The sequence below is a fragment of the Calidris pugnax genome, unplaced genomic scaffold (genome assembly GCF_001431845.1).
Source record: "Calidris pugnax isolate Ruff unplaced genomic scaffold, ASM143184v1 scaffold4, whole genome shotgun sequence".
Lineage (NCBI taxonomy): Eukaryota > Metazoa > Chordata > Aves > Charadriiformes > Scolopacidae > Calidris > Calidris pugnax.
The window spans coordinates 656,860-674,189 of record NW_015090781.1 but is presented as its reverse complement, the minus strand read 5'-3'; the positions used below and the strand labels follow the sequence as shown (position 1 = coordinate 674,189).

Sequence of the window (17,330 nt, the reverse complement as noted above, 5' to 3'; positions counted from 1 at the left end):
GTTCAGTCTGAAGAAGAGGAGGCTGAGGGGAGACCTTCTCGTGCTCTATAACTATCTGAAGGGGGGGTGTAGAGAAGCGGGGGTCGGTCTCGTCTCCCAAGTCACAGGAGACAGGACAAGGGGAAATGGCCTCAAGTTGCACCAGGGGAGGTTTAGATTGGAGATTAGGAAAGATTTCTTCAGGGAAAGGGTTATCCAGCATTGGAATGGGCTGCCCAGGGAAGTGGTTGAGGCCCCATCCCTGGAGGTGTTCAAAAGACGGGTTGACATGGTCCTCAGGAATATGGTTTAGTGGTTTTTTTATTGCTTATTTCTTATTTATTTTTTTGTCAGAGTTAGGTTGATGGTTGGACTAGATGATCTTTAAGGTCCCTTCCAACCTAGATGATTCTATGATTATCTAGATTAAATTCATACTGATTTTCGACACTAAAATAGTGTTTTTTAAACTGGTAGAACTCAATTGTCATAATGAAACTATTTGAGTTGCCATTACCAGTGGCATAATTTGGAAAGTTTGCCTGGACATGGTTGAGCCTGAGCATCAGAATCAGAATTAAAATCTCTGCAAATAGACACTTATTTGTGATCATATCTCATAAAGCTCATAAAAAGTAGCAGTAGTAAATTGTTCACCAAACTAACAGCTACTCAGTATTTTTTTGCAAACAAGCTAGTGGACCAGGTCTAGAGGAAAGAAAAAAGCTGCTAAATGACAGCTCCAGCTTTGTTTGGATAACCACAGGGTGGCTGACAGTGGCTTGTTATAAAAATGCAAGGTTGTGTCCAGTACGGCTCTGAAGAGATCTGTCTGCATTTGGTACTATTTTATGCCTTCATTAGCATACTCTGGTTTATGTGGGGTTTTGCAGGCATGCTGAAGAAGAAGATGAAAATTTTAAATTATCTTGACAACTTTGAAAAATGACACACAATACAATAAGGCATGGTACACAGATATATGCAAAGTTCCAGGATAATCAGGTGCACAAGCCTAGACTAGGGTTACTGTTACTTTGTGGAAAAGGGAAGATAAAGAATTAAGTCACTTGCTCTGAAGCAGTGTTTTGATATCCCCTCAGGGAATTGTCCGTTTCTTGTTGCAAGGAAGTAAAAGGGCAAAGGGCTTGAAGATAAAAGGCCAAGAAAAGAACAGATGGCTCCTGAGATGAGTACGTAGATCCACAATCATTAGCAAAGTAACTTCTCTCCATGAAGGTTAAACTGCAGGACAAAGGTCAGATATATATGTTAAAGACCACTGTTGGGAATGCAAAATTCCCAAAATTAGTTTATTTGAATAGAAGATAATTGACCAAAAGACTTAAAAACAGAGAAGGATGTGGGGCAATAGGTCACCATAAGGTGCGATAGCGTCCAGCTCTGGAATCTTCAACACAGGAAGGACATGGACCTGTTGGAATGGGCCCAGAGGAGGGCCACAGACATCATCAGAGGGCTGGAGCACCTCTGCTATGAAGACAGGCTGAGAGAGTTGGGCTTGTTCAGCCTGGAGAAGAAAAGGCGCCCGGGAGATCTTATAGCAGCCTTCCAGTACCTAAAGGGGGCTACAGGAGAGCTGGGGAGGGACTCTTTATCAGGGAGTGTAGAGATAGGACAAGGGGTAATGGTTTTAAATTGGAAGAGGAGAGATTTAGATTAGATATTAGAAAAAAATTCTTTACTATGAGGGTGGTGAGACACTTGCCCATGTTGCCCAGAGAAGTTGTGGATGCCCCGACCCTGGAAATGTTCAAGATAAATTCTTTACTATGAGGGTGGTGAGACACTTGCCCATGTTGCCCAGAGAAGTTGTGGATGCCCCGACCCTGGAAATGTTCAAGATCAGGCTGGACAAGACTTTGAGCAACCTGGTCTGGTGAGAGGATTCCCTGCCTCAGGGGAGGTTGGAACTAGATGATCTTTAAGGTCTCTTCCAACACAAACCATTTTATGATTCTATAGTTTTTTTCTGTGTTTAGATTATAAAAGGTCTAAGTGCCGTAGTATGGGGTCTGTAACTGATCATCAGCCAGAAAGAGAGTGTGGAGACTTCATTTGTACAAATGGGCTACTATTTAAGATTTTACTGTGATTAGTAGAAAGAAACATTGAAAATTTGAAGGTGGAAAGCAATCAAAAGTTACCACGAGACAACAGAGTTCATGATTCAAAGGACAGAAGGGGATGAAAGAAGCCTAATAACAATAATGGGCTTCAAAAAAGCAAACTTCAATGAACTCGATGAATTGGTATACGAGGTCCTAGGGAATGAATTCTAAGGCAATGAGAAGTTCAGGAAAGCTAAGAATTTCTAAAAAGAGGTTTCTAAAAGAGGCCATATTTTAAGTATAACAACAGTATATCCTCATGCATAGAAAGAAATCTGATGGAGCCGTGTGGCTGCATTAGGGGCTCATCAGTGACCTGAAAAAAATCAAAAAAAGAATACTGAAAAATGTAGAAACAAGAAGGCTGGATTGGCAAGAGTATATATAAAAGAACAGCACAGCAGGTTAGGAACAAAACTGGACAAAATGCTGTTGCCTGACAAGGGAAAAGCAAAGCAATAAAATTGGATTCTTAAACCATTTTCTATTATGCAGTAAGAGGTCTCTGCTTACCAGGAGAGGTGAATAAATATCAGATAGTGCAAAAGCCCTAACTTCTTGCTGTTTCACTCCCTGATCATGATGAAAGTTAACCTGGAAACACGAGTACAGTCAGAATGGGAGACTATCAAGTTAATTAGATGTATTAGAACATTAAATTCTGACTAAATCTGCTCTATAATAATAAGGAGCAAAACTGAAATAAACTTAGTATGATTATATTTTTTGATTGAGGAAGAATTAGTGGGTTCCCAGAGAACCAGAAAATAATATTAGTTATTAAAAGTGGGCAAGAGCACAGGAATGAGTTGAAAGGCAAGGTAAAAGGAATGACTTGGGGAATCAGCCAGATGAACTATGGTACCAGAAGAGTTACTGAAAAAGCTGTCTAAAAATCTGCAAGCATAGAGACTAATTTAAAAGGCTAAAGCTGTCTAAAAATCTGCAAGCATAGAGACATTTGTTCATAGAGACAGGCATTTGTTCATAGAGTAATTTTAAAATAACTTAACTCCTTTGTCAAAGTAACTTTCCCAATAGATAAAAACGAAACAGTATGTTGTATGCTAAAGTCAATAAACCCCTTGACAACAGATCCACCTGACCTGATTATACATTAGGTTGCTAAGTTCCAGGTGAAGTACTTGTAAGGTGGGTACACAACTAGTTAACACACCATTTCAGTGGGTGATTACAAGCATTTGTTAAATTGTGAAAATAAATTGGGATGCAGTGGGGTAGGACTACCTGTATGTTATGAATGAAAAGCAGGTGCAGATCCCTCAGGACAAGGCACAATGCTTGGTAAGCAAAAGCTTTGGCTTTTGGTAAAGTGTAGCATTACCACGGTGGGAATCCTGAGACACTGATGCTAATCAAACTGGGGACCTGATGCAGTGGAGCCCTGCTCTGGAGTGAAGTTCAAGGGAAAGCATGGCAGGGGTGAGTAATAAAACCTGCGCTGATTAATGTATCCTACACATCCAATGTCCTGTTTTGCTCATCAGTGAACTGATGTAATGCAGGTGCTGTTGTCCAAAATTCAGGCTCTGCAGCTGGCCTTCACCTCGGTGCCTGTGCAGGGGTAAGTACGGACTAGGGGGAAAGTGAACTCTCCTGGCTCACTGTAGCAAGGAGATAAAACATGCTTGGGACTCTACATACATGGACGGAAAGAAATGAACTCTTTCAGATTACCAGAACAAGACAAAATGTGCTTAGGACCCCGCATACACTGATGAGGAAGGTGAACTGTCCTGTGTTCCCATAACAAAGTCTACTCCGGCTCCACACTGTATTGTGATGGGTGGGGGCTGGATCCCATTGTGTCTGGGATTTTTACTAGTGAAATACAGGGTGGGATGGAAAGCACACTTACACAACAGACAAAATTAGAACTCATGATAATCATGATGATTGTTTAAATTTAAGCTCTAAGTCTTGCATTTCTGGAGGATAAATATGAAATTAAAAATAACTGCAGAACTTCAGAAAAAATCTCTAGGGACCATAATGGATCACAAACTGAACATGAATCCATGTGTACAGTTTTCAAAAAGAAAAAAAAAATGGGTGGGGGAGAAGACCTGAGGCATACTGTAAGAGAGCCATATATGACAGAAGGTAATTAACTTGCTCTGTTTGGCACTAGTGAAGCATCAGCAGGAATACTTTACCATTTAGGCACTATACTTAAGATACATACAGGCAAAATGAAAGAGAATAGAGGACCACAGTAAAAATACATTTAGAAAACATAAACAGAGAAAAACTGAAAGAATTGGGTTTGTGTAGACAAGATTATGTTGAGCGGAACTGTGTGTGAGAAATGTTGCTGTGAAAAGTGAATTTTCTCCATGCTCTGTGAAGCTGAAGTCAGGCAGTATTAATTTTGAAGCAAGGGTGATTCTGTTCTAGTTTCTGCATTGGAAAGCTTCATGTGGAGCGCTGGAATAGATTACTTATACAATTGTGGGATCCCCTTTCCTGTAAATTTGTAAAAACAGATCAGATAAAACTGTCATAAGTGCCCAGGCCCACTTGGTCCTGTCCCTGGGAAGGAGAGGGACTCAGCAGTTATCTACAGTCCCTCTGCGTTCTCAGAAAAGTAGATTGGACACAAACTCAAATATTCAATCAGGAAATGCCATTAATTTGGTTATTAATTTCATTGTATTCCAGTCGCTTTAGTTTTCAAGGTTTTACTTGTGGTTTTTTCCACTGATACATAACAAAAGAAAAGGTGTTGCCAAGATGTTAACAGAACTTACTTAAAAGATGTCATAGAGGAAGACTGAATTTCCATTATATACATATGCTAATGCAGTGGAAAAGTGACTTCATTCTAAAAAGAGCAGAGGGGTAAAAGCCTGCCATGCACAGCCATGTGTTGGGGAAGGGTGGAAGGCGAGTCTTGCCACTCCAGTCATCTTAGCTGCCAAGAACTTGAGTCACCATCCCTAGAGGTATTTAAAAGAAGTGTGGATGTGGCACATAAGGGCGTGGTGCAGTGGTAACTTCGCAGTGTTAGGTTTACGGTTGGACTCTAGGATCGTCAAGGTCTTTTCCAAACTAAATGATTCTCTGATTTTGTTACTGCCTCAGCTGAACTTCTGCAACTTCTGCCCTTCGTGTGGCAGTTTACTGGCTGTGAGGTCTTCATGTAACCAGGAGATGGCACAAGAAATCCTTCCAGCCTTTCAGATGCACACGCTGCACCATCAGCAAAGATACCGTTAAAAACGATCAGTTTCCCAGCAGTGTGCCTAAAATATACCCATTACAAACAGGCAGACACGAAATGGCAGAGATTTTTTTATATTCAATTTTTAAAATGAGCATATGTTTACATTTAGCTGTTCCCTTTAATCTTTCAGAGAAATGCCTGCACACACAACTTTGAAATATTAAATCTTAATTACTTTCTGTCAACTCGTAATTCACTCATTTGTGCAAAACCTGTCAAAGGAAGCACACTGCAAAATATAGATGTTGAGTTACACATTACGGAGGCAGCGTTAAGCACCTTACCTAACTACATTCCTGCCTCACAGGCTATAGCCCAGATTTTTCCTTCAGTAAACTGAGAGGGGATGTGAGGATGTGTCTGTGCTCCTTGTTTTGGGATGCAGTGAAGGTAGATGGACAGAGTAATTTGTGTTCTGTTGCTACAGTTCTGCATCCTGCTGAAGTTATTATTTTCTTCAGCTAATAGTAACACTTGCAGGATACTTGATGTATGTGACTGGAAGAAAGAAAATAGGGAGAAACAGTGTATAGTGACAAACACAGAAGTGGAGAAGAAATAACCAGAAACATGAAATGGAGGAAAGCTTTGAAATCAAAAAAGAAAAAAAGGTAACATTTATTTCCATTTCATTTGAACAGACTCGTTTTGGATCAGTACAAAGATCTGATTTATACTAGGTGTAAGTTAAGGGAACAAAGAGTCAGTAAAATATTTTTGCTGCTACATTTCAAAGCAGCATTGTATGACATACACCAGAGGGTGACAGCTGACTGAGGGCTGCCAGCTGTGATAGCTCATTCTCCTGCTGACTCATGCTCCAAAATCAAGGGGAAAAATTATTCTTTCTTTAACAGCTGGAAGTGAAAAGTTACTTTCAGGAATGATAAATGCTTCAGTCGTGGTATAGCTAGATTTCTTTAGAAGATATTTATGGGAAACAAAAAGTAAAAATAATGGAACATTTCTGATTTAATACATTATTTTTTATATATTTAATACATTGTCAAATGTAACTTTAGGAGTAACCATCATGAAAATCTTATCCTTCAGCAAAGATTGGCAAAGAAAAAGGCCTTGATCTCAAAAGTGAAGTTAGCCTCCCTGTTGGGTTTTGAAAAGATTTCAGGGTGTCTAAGCATGGCATTTTGTGGTCTTGATCAGATTGTTAGTCCAAGTGATCTGAACAATTATTAAAACCAGTGACATTTATGTGAATTTGCATATGCACATTGTTCTCTGTAGGTGCATCTCATATCCCTAGATAATTTATATTTTTACTACAAACCATATCCTAAAGCATATTTATGCAACTAAAAATTAATCCCTATATACTTTGGAAAATAAAACCATTTCTAAAGCCCCTTTTAATGCTGTTTCTTTCCAACTAATAGTTTTTAAATCTAGTTACTAGTCTCGACAGAACTAAACCAACTACAGACATCTGCGCAGTTTTGTTTGAGCAGTGTCCATGCTGAGATCTCTCTCTCAGTATGACAGGAATGAATGCTGAAGAAGGATTTACATGCCTGAAACTTGGCTGGTTTTCCAACTATTATAGTTCATCTAATAAAAGTCAAGAAAGAAAAAAAAAAAAAGAATCTGCTGGTGAATCTTGCTTCTCTAACAGTGGCAGTACGTGTTTTAAATGTGGTCCTGATTCGTATCAACTTTGATATTATTTTTTTTAATAAGCTTAAATTTGGGTAAGGAACTGTTAAAAACATAACACATAAGTGTTTTCTTTCTAAATATTTATAACATCACTGCAGAATATATATTTTTTAAAACATTTCACCAATTCTGCTTAGCTGCTGGTAATAGCCTTATAGTAAAAAGCCACGGGAGCTCTTGGCATTTTGAGCACTGTGTTGATTTAGATCAATTCCAAGTGTGATGAGCCATTTAATTTTCATCTCTGCATTGTCACTCTGTTTATTCCAGGCCCTCTTGGTATTTCTGAACATATGGTCTTTTCATTCCTTATGGAAAAGTAACTCTTATTCTGTCGAAGAGGAAAGATTATAATAATTGATAGTAAAGAGATTGGTTAGAGGCCATTTGTAATGCTTTCAAGTCACAAGGAGAGATTTCTCAGAAATTACAATGGTTGGATAAACATGCCAGGGCAAAGACCATATAAACTGTATAGCAGATACCAGCAGCCCTTGCTTCACTAGGCAGACCTTCACCAGGAAACCTGCGTGGCCACGGATGAACACGCTTCCTCCTGTGGGTCATAAACTGCCTTTTTTTACTCTGAATTGCGTCATCACTGAGCTACTCCCAAGGACCACATCTTCACTCTACCCTAGTCTCACAGGACACTCGACTGTTAGGAGAAAGGATCACCTGCTGTAATAAAATGACAATCCCCTTCTTTGGTCTTGTGTACCCGCATTGTACCAATGTGAAGTGGTGGCGGTTTTCTCCACTACCTGTGGATAACCCAAGGTACTTGGCAGCCCTTGGTTACTCTCTCTTCAGTTCCTTCAAAGTTTCCATAAGAAGGGCCCTGAGCTGGCTTACTGGGGCAGAGCTGGCCTTTGGGCTGGAAGACGTGGAGCAGCAATTAATTCTCAAAGGCTGGGCTGTTTCCCAAAAGATATCTGGTTCTCAACTGCCTGGTAGGCATCCAAGCAGGACCAGCCAGTTCTGCAGAACCTCCTCAGCCTTGTGTATATACATTTCTGCAGAGCTGCCTTGCATTTGTCCCAGCCAGGCATCTATAATGCCACTTCTTGGCCTCCTTGAATGCAGCTGCTGCTCACATGAAATATAGGGGTCAGGTGACAAATCTCAACTCATTTTAATTCCCCTGGATGCTAAAGTATTCCCATCTCCATTCCCACAGAATGGCCTGGCCTGTGCTAGCATTTGGCATTATGATCCTCAGAATCCTTTGGTCTTCAGGAAGCTGATGGTCCTTATTTTATGGGGAAGGTGCTGCCTCCCCAGAGAGAGCAACCATGTGTTGTACAAACGTCTGCATAAAGTATTGTCAATATCTTCAGTAAATGGACCTTAAGATTTCTGCTAGTGGTAGTCATGTAAGCATGGCTGAGCTCTTTTTCTCCACCTTGTAGCAGCAGAGGGAAAGGTTCTATCTGGTCCTGCTCTACTGTCTAATTCTCGAGGACTTTAGCATAAGCAGGTTTTCATCACCTTGGCAAGATTACTTGATTTTAAACATGCTATTTCTGAGCCACAGTTTATCAGGAGGTTTCCAAACAAACACCTGATGAATAATACATAGAAACAGAAAGAAGGCAGCTTAAGAATTTCAGATAAAATTAAACTAGCAGCTGTTAAATATTGTAGCAGTCATTACATCCAGAAGTCATCTGCCATCTATCCAGACTACTTATACATTTTAAGTATAGTGGAAATGAGATTTGGTTTAACCTTGGCACAATGCGATCAATTTGCGGTGTCTGAGAGAATAACATTTGACACCATTTTTTGGCTGTGACGTTTGCCTCAATAAAATGCAATTAATAAACCAGCAGTGTGTAAAGATGCAATTTGCAGCTCAGATGGTGAAAATATCTCAAAATCTGCAAAGCGACTATGTGACAGATGTATCAGTACATGCTAAAACCCTAGATTTTCTATTTTTTAGAGCACCATCATATGTCATGTATTCTTTTTGTCCCTATTGAACAGCTTGCCAAGTACCTTTATTAGTTGACATAAAATAAAGCTGGAAAAAAAATAATGCCATACAGATAGACTGCTTTATACTTTAAAAAAATGTATATAGATACATACTTATATATAACTTATATACATATATAAGTGGCATATATTATTTATCTTTATATGCATAGATAATATTATGTAGGGACTAGGAATTGAAATAATTCCGGGCACAAGGGACATATTTATCTCCCTGGCATGGGATCTTGCCCTGTCTGTGATGCAGAATGCTGTTAAAGTAGTCAGAGAGATTTAAATTGAGAAGGAAACTTGAAGGAAAATTTCCTTCTTCTAACGTTCATGAAAATTTAGTCCTCGAGAAAGGCATTTTGCCTGACTGCATCACAGGTTTGGCAGGATTCTCCAGGCGTGCAATAGCACTAATATCACCACTTCTGACTGGAGAGGCTGCTTCCAGCCCACACGTTAAATACAGCTGACCCACAGGACTTGTCATTTAGTAACTCAGCAGAGCAGATTCCTGTATGTCTCCTTCCCATCTCCTGCCTACTTGGTCTGCTCTGGAAAATATGTTGGCACCAGAACTGGCTCATCCTCAGAAGCTCTGCTACTTTAAAAAATTTCCTCAGGTTTGTGGTGGGCGTAGTCCTCACAGATACCTACTGAAAAGAACAGTTAAGAACCTGTGCTTGGGATATTCAGGCTGGGGCAGGGAAAGGGGGGTGGGGTGGATTTTTTTATAAAACAGGAAATTTAAAGCAAATCATGTACATTTTAATCAAGTAAACTCTGTAAATGTCCCATTGTTAATCAGAAAGTGCTTGGGAAGGATAAATGGATGAGGTTTTAAGTAATTAGATAGGAAACACATTCATACAGTGAAAAAAACCAACCAACAAACAAAAACCCCACCACAAATACATGTGTCCTGCAGGGCTTTGTCCATGTTAGAGATGTTTGTAGGCTTTTTTAGGCATGTAAAGGATGTACAGGAGGCATTAATACCTCAGACATTTTTATACCAGTTCCCTTAGTTTCCTCCAGGAAGTTTATTTAGGCATTTGAACAGTTCCCTTGATTTTCTCCAGGAAGCTTTTTTAGTGGGCACAGGTTATTGCTGTAGTGCAGGCTTCAGAGTCAATTCCTACTTACACAGACCAGAAACAAAGGGCTCCAGGAGGACTACAGTCATGTCTGGTTGTGGTAGCACCCAGAGATTCTAAATCAGTTATTAGCCACCTTTAAATAAAGATGACTGAAAGGCATTTCTGTTTCTATTGGTCAGAGACAATTAAACTCTTGAACAGTGGCATCACTGGTAGAACAGAGGAGGACTCAGGCTATGCCATGAAAATGAGCAAGCAAGGAGAGATCGCTTAGAATGGGCTCACAGGTCAACATCATTCAATGAAGCAATTTGCTATAGCAACCTTATTTTGAGTGGACAGGAGCTGAAATGTAGGTTTTATGGAAAGACAGATGAAGAGGTTTGAGTAAAACATTTTAGTGTATTAATATAAAGAATATATATATACACATTGATAAATTTAGATATAAGCTAAATAATTAAATAGGAGGAGTTCAGTCTTCAAGCCTCACTGACAGCCTAAGAAACAGTCAGTGGCGTGGTTAAATTAACTGTGATCACAGAAGAATGAATGCTGAGAAATCTAGCAGGAGTGGCAGAATAACAGAGCAAGTCACAAGATAAATAGACACTGGGTCTTGTGTGTAAGTGGTAGAGGATGAGTGTAAAGCAGAAAATAAGAACAAGGACAGATAAATCAGACACACAGTCATGATTTCTGGAGGCAAACTGATGCCAAGCAGGGGTGTGATAAGCATTTTCAATGGTGCAGTAGTCCTGTTCTTGCAAAGAGGGGGGGGGGATAGAAAGGGGAGGGAATTCATGGGTACCCTACGGTGAAAAACTGCCCATAAAACACTAGGAACCTTCTGGCAATACATTACGGGGGAATTACTGCAGCAGCCAAGTGTTTCTGGTGCACAAAAAACCCAAAGACGAAATGGGAACACTACTGAAAGCCATGCTGAAGGTAATAAGAGGAAAGATAGGGAGAGTAAGATAGCAGAGAAACCTGTGTGACCTGCAGAGAGATCTGGGAGGGAAGATATAAACACGAATTCTGTAACCTCAGCAGAATGTTAATTCTTTTTTTGCTTCTTTAGTCCAGAAAATATACTTTATATAAGCAGCCAGAAGCCAGCCGATTGGTATAACTGAACAGCCTTGACCTTTACCTTTTTCTGTTTCACAACCTTCTCTTCCAAACCCCTCATCCCATGCCTGGTGCTTTTAACCTGATGCTGCAGTCCCAGGAGAATGCAACGAGTGAGTTTATCCACTTGCTTGTCTTGGAAGCGCGGTGCTCAGCCCAGAAAGGAGCAGGCTTGAGAAGATCTCTTTAGACAGTGGATCTTCTGCTTGAAAAGGAATAAAAAAGCCAATTTCAGGGGTAGGGGGATCAGGAGAAGCAGCGTCCCGCCTCCCGCCAGCGTCCGGGGATGCTGGTCCCTGTGCCCTCCCCCGGGGGTGAATTCCCCAGCGCCGTTTGAGGCCACTCAGCTCTATAAATGCCATTTGCATCGGGATGGGATGTAACAAGAGCTGTAAATCACTGACGGCGGAGTGAACTCCTCCGGGGGCAGACACGGCGGAGCCGAGCCTCCGCGAGCTGTGGCAATGTGTGAACGGTATCTTTTGTTGGGGGGGGACCGATGGCAATTAGATGATACTTATCTGGCCCTTTGATGTGTATTTACACAAACAACGTTTTCCCCCTGGACGTGCGGTATAAAGGAGGAGCCATGCTCCCCGACATCCTCCGTCCCGGGATCTCCGAAACAAGACAGGATGACCAAGCCCCCTTTCTCTGTGGAGTGGTTGTCCCAGAGCAGCCAGGCCCTCAAGAGCCCCACCGAGGGCTTCCCGCACCGACCATCTTCGGCGGCCCTGGGCCACCGGCCCGGCTCCAGCCCTGGCTTGAGCGAGCGGAGCGAGGAGCAGCCCACCGGCCCGCGGGCAGGGACGGGCGGCAGGAACCGGGACCTTTTAGCGACCCCCCCCGCTGCAGGTAACCGCGGTCTCCCCAGGGCCGTCGGGGGCACCTCGGTGCTCCTGCGCTGGGAGGGGGAGGACAGACGGGCCCCGAACCGCCCCCAGGGCCTGACCGAGGACCGACAGAGCGACGGCTGCCCCGGGGTGAAGGAGGCGGGCGGACACCCCCACACCGTTCTCGGGCACGTCTGACCTCTCTCTCCCTCTCCCCAGGGGCGGGCGAGCAGGCGCGGGGAGCGGAGCAGCCCCCGCCGGAGGGGGGTCTCGACGGCGCGGGCCCCGAGGAGCCGGGCGGCAGGGCCGGGGGGCGGCGGCTGCGCACGGCCTTCAGCGCCGAGCAGCTCAGCACCCTGGAGAGCTCCTTCCGCCGGCAGCGCTACCTGGGCGCGGCAGAGCGCCGCCGCCTGGCGGGCAGCATGGGGCTCTCCGAGCTGCAGGTGAGCGGGGGGGCCGGTGATGCCGAATTCGGGCAAATTCGGGCAAATTCGGCATCGCCGGGGTCCGCGGGCCGCGGCCTGAGCGTGGGCCATGGCACGGGCGGGGGTAACCTCCTCTACCCCCTTCCCGCCTCCCTTTTCCCCCAGATCAAAACCTGGTTTCAGAACCGGCGGATGAAGCTCAAGCGGCAGCTGCAGGAGCTGAGGATGGAGCCGTTCTGCAGCCCCCCGCCTCCTTACGGACCGCAGAGCAGCGTGGTGCCCCTGCCGATCACCTACGTGGCCCGGCCGCCACCTCTGCCCCAGGAAGGGTCCCCCTCCGGGGGCTTCACCTTGGCTGCGCTGCCAGCGCCCACCCTGGAACTCAGCAGCGCCTGCAGGGCACAGCCCGTGGGCTTCTGGGTGGCACCCCACTTTGTGGGGTACAGGAACCCCAGAGCTTTCTTGCTGGGTGTCTGACCCTCTAATACGGACTATGACTAAGAAGGATTTGCACTACTGATAACTGTCTGGACTGCCCTTGTCTGTAACTGCCTGGTTACGATGCAGCGCTGAGCAACGGATTTTACAGAGACACTCTGGAAAATCTTGATCTGCATCATGGACTTCAGACCCCTGCATTTATAGGCAACCATGTGAGATAAAAACACAGTGGGGCAAACACTAATATAAATGTTATCTTTAAATAAACCAAAAGTTTTTCCAGCTTTCATGTGAATTCCTTCCACAAGGATTGTAGAGCTATTTATCCTGCCCTAAAAGAGAGCTCCTCTTCCTTAAAGGAAGCATACATCCCTTACTCTCCAGAGCTGTCCTGCTTCCCTGCAATTTACTGAGGGTGAGTGTAGAAAAGCATGAATGTCCTTGTCCTCTAAAGCAGGTATCCAAACCCTTCAGCCACTTCCTAGGTGGCCCTTGGAACTGCTTTTATCCAAATGTGTGGATGCACCTGTTACTAACACTTAATATTGGGCTTGCTAACGCAGCAGAATAGATGCTTTCTGTTGGAGCTCTTTAAATAACATATAGAATATAATTTTAAGATGTAAAAATTTACTTTCTAAATAAATATGTAAATGTATCTTCCCGCTTTCTTGTGTGGCTTCAGTTGATGAGTACTAAACAGATCTTGGAAAGAATCTAGCCTTGAAACCTCAGTATCTCACGTGCACCTAAGGGGGTATGAGGGTGATTATCAGAAGAAATGCAACATTCCAAAGCTGTTTCCCTTAAATGGTAGTGGAGTTGTTACCATTGTGCTATGCACTTTTTAATTACTATTATTATTTGAATACTACTCTAGAAAATTTTAAGATCAAAATGGTCGATTTCAGGTGAGATAAAGGGCCCTGAGTCCTTGACTGATATAATTTGCCATAAATCTTTCAAAGTCAATTGTCAACTAACATGAAAAGAGCAATAAAAATTTTCACCACACTAGTGTTGATCTCAACGGTTATTAGAAGACTTGTAATCTGGGCTCATGTCATGAATGGTCTGAAGGTTCTGTCAGACATCCTTCAACACACCTACTTTCTTTCATATACAGCAGCCAAACTGCCACTTGAGTACACTTCCCTGGTAAAAAGCAACATTATGCTTTTTTTTTTTTTTTTTTTTTTTTTTTCCAGCATTCTGTTGAAGGATATGGCCTTCGATTTTCTGAGTAGCTGTCACTTTTGGAAGCTTCGTTATTATTTTGTCACCCATGCTGTATTTTCCTAGCCTTTCGAGATATTAGTATTTGCTTGGAATTGCACAACTAATGTGGTTCTAATGCTACAGTTTCAGAAAACTAATAAGAGCTCAGCTGCTATCAATCTTGATAAGATCATGAATATGATGCATTTGGGATTAAGAAAATTTGTTGACACATGATAAAAATTCCGATTGAAGGGAGGTTTATTTCTCCAAGTCAGGTATTACTGAACGGCTACATCAACTCGAAGGAAAAAAAAAATAAACCAGTCTGCAATTCTCTGACTCTTTCAAATGTCATTAGGGAACTGGGATGTTTTTGGAAAGACGTCTGCAATGGTGACTATTTTCTTTGCTCTAACGCAGTGACATTTTTAAAATAGAAAAACAATGAAGGCCAATAAATACACAGTTTACCGGGGGAAGAAAAAAGGTCTTAAGCGTGAGACCCGTCTGGAAGGAGGTAGTGGCAGAGGGGTTGGGTGATCCCCTTATAATCCTGTATGGCCACAGAGGCAGAACCCATCTTTCCTATAAATGCTTTGCTCACCCCGTACAAAAAAAAAAAAAAAAAAAAAAAAAAAAAAAAAAAAAACCCCTCCTTTTTTGTTCTCTTTTTTTGGCAAAAAAAAAAAAAAAACACAAAAAAAAAAAGAAAAAAATTTTTTTTTTTTCCGGCTTTTGACAGTGGGCCCTTGTTGCACAGCCGTGCGCACCTCCTCTCTGCAGCAGCCTAACCCTGGAGACTTAGAGTCAGATTAGCACCTATAAGGAAAAGGAGACGCGGGAGTGCACCTCATCGAGGTCCCCAAAGGCCCCGGGTGAGGTGTCTGCCCAAGTCCAGCGGCGCTCGGAGGAGCGTGGGAAGCGGTTCCCCCTCCCTCCAAAAGTTTAGAGCGAGCCAGAGGCAATCGGGGCTGCGGGACAACACGTAACGATGTAGCATCGCGATTTTCAAGGAGCATCATCACTAAACCATACCTCCCAGCACTACATCAACCCGTCTTTTGAACACCTCCAGGGATGGGGCCTCAACCACCTCCCTGGGCAGCCCAGTCCAATGTCTGATAACCCTTTCAGTGAAAAAATCTTTCCTAATATCCAGCCTGAACCTCCCCTGGCGCAACTCGAGGCCATTTCCTCTTGTCCTGTCGCCTGTGACTTGAGAAAAGAGACCGACCCCCACCTCTCTACACCCTCCTTTCAGGGAGTTGGAGAGAGCAAGAAGGTCTCCCCTCAGCCTCCTCTTCTCCAGGCTGAACACCCCCAGCTCCCTCAGCCTCTCCTCATAAGGAGAGGCTATTTTGAGGTTCTCATCCGCTGTGTTTTACCCCATTAGTGCAGGGGTCCCTGCACGCCGCAGGGCCGGCGTTAGCCAGAGGGCCAGCAGCCTCCCGGCTCGCTCCACCAGCGCGGCTGAACCCCACGTTTCCAGCACTCCCCTTAGCCAGAGGGCCAGCAGCCTCCCGGCTCGCTCCACCAGCGCGGCTGAGCCCCCCCGTTTCCAGCGCTCCCCTTTGTAGCTGTAATCGCATCGCCATAGCCATGGGGCTGGGAATGCTCTCCGGCAGGACAAAGCTTTGTCTGGGAGTCAGCTCCAGAGGGAACAGCCGAGGGGATCAGCTGGCGAGGAGCAGGTTAACGCCTGTGCGGTGGGACTGCTGCAGCCCCCGGGCTGGCGGCTCCGGGAGGAGGCCACCTCGAGGAAGAGCCTGGGTGACCTGGAAACGGGGGTCCCCGGGGAGGAAAAGGGGGTGGGAGGGGAAAATCTCCAGAGCGCGAACTTCAAAGCCTTTCTCCCCTGTAGTGTGTGCGCGGAGGGGGAGAGACGTGATTGAATTAGCCCGGTGGTAACGGCAGGGAGATGTCTGCAGCCCTCTCGTGTTAAAGCCTGTCCCAATTTGGCAAGAGCAGCCAACAAGGGAGTGGGAATAGGGTCGGAGTATTTCCCGCACCCTCCCCCCCCGCAGCCCCCAGACACGGTGGAGCCATTCCAGGGTCCTCTTTCCAAACCAGGTGAAGTTATTCGGCGTTGTGTGCTAATCGGGAGAGATCTCGCACTGGCAGGCCATTACATCTAATTGCGTATCAAAGAAAGAGATAATGGACAGCAATTAGATAACAATTAGCTTGATAAATCCCACCGAAGCGGGGGCAGGAAGAAAGGGGAGAGAATTCTTGGTCTCGACTTGTTCCTTGTGCAGACTTTACTACTTCTCCTTTGTAGTTCTTTCTTAAACTATCTAAACCTCGACTTATTACTGCCTTCCCGTGGTAAATAGCGGGCACCTAATCCCGGCAGCTCTGGTGTTTAGGGAGGTTAAGTGCTTTAATTCTTATTTCAGTGCTTAGTTATTCTGCTTGGGCAACTCTGACCAGCTGTGGAGGTGCCACAAGTCCTCGGGCAACGCGCTGCCGGTGTGTACGGGAATCCAGGCACTACGTTGTTTCGAGCGAACCTGTGCTTAACTTATCTGGGCGCTTTGTGCGTTAGTTGCGCAAAGACCTGAGTGAGATTTCCCCGACAAACTGTTTTCAGTGCAAAGCGCCTGTTGGGTCCCGCAGTGGCTGAACAGGAGTATCTGAACCTGCGGCGGGGGGGGCGGGGGAGCCGGGGGAGCAGAGCTGCCGAGCGGCGCGGGAGCGTTTGCCATTGATTGTGTGTTTGTCATTGATTGTGTGTTTGTCATTGATTGTGTGTTTGCCCGCATTGTCCCTGTGGGCAAAGGAGCGGCCGAGTGATGGCCCCGTTAGTGTTCTCGGTTACTTCACACATAAGAGCATCTATTTCGAAACAATCGATCTCATTGATGCCTAATTGACTATCTAATAGCACCTATCAGGACATCAAAGGAGGCGCTCAGTAACCTCGTTAGCATTTCCAAAGGGGAGCAGCGGATGGTACAAACAATACTGGATTGTCCCTCTGGCCGCCTGCAGGGACCCCAGCCCGGGCTCTGCCCATCGCTACAGCCCCGCGTTTCCTACGGCCCCGGCTGGAGAAGGGCAAAGACATGTCGTCTTGCCTGTACCTTCACCACGGTAACCTCTTTCCCTGCGGTAAGTCATTCTACTTACCTTTGAAGGGCTGCCACAGA

At 44.4% G+C, this 17,330-nt stretch overlaps 1 protein-coding gene across 1 annotated transcript; it reads left to right on the top strand.

The window, feature by feature from the left end:
- The first annotated feature begins 11,045 nt into the window (after window positions 1-11,045).
- LOC106897015 (homeobox protein VENTX-like) lies at window positions 11,046-12,993 on the top strand. Its single transcript, XM_014957377.1, has 4 exons — window positions 11,046-11,075; window positions 11,840-12,113; window positions 12,311-12,534; window positions 12,682-12,993. The coding sequence occupies exons 1-4, from the start codon at window positions 11,046-11,048 to the stop codon at window positions 12,991-12,993; spliced, it is 840 nt and encodes a 279-aa protein (XP_014812863.1).
- The last annotated feature ends 4,337 nt before the right edge of the window (window positions 12,994-17,330 follow it).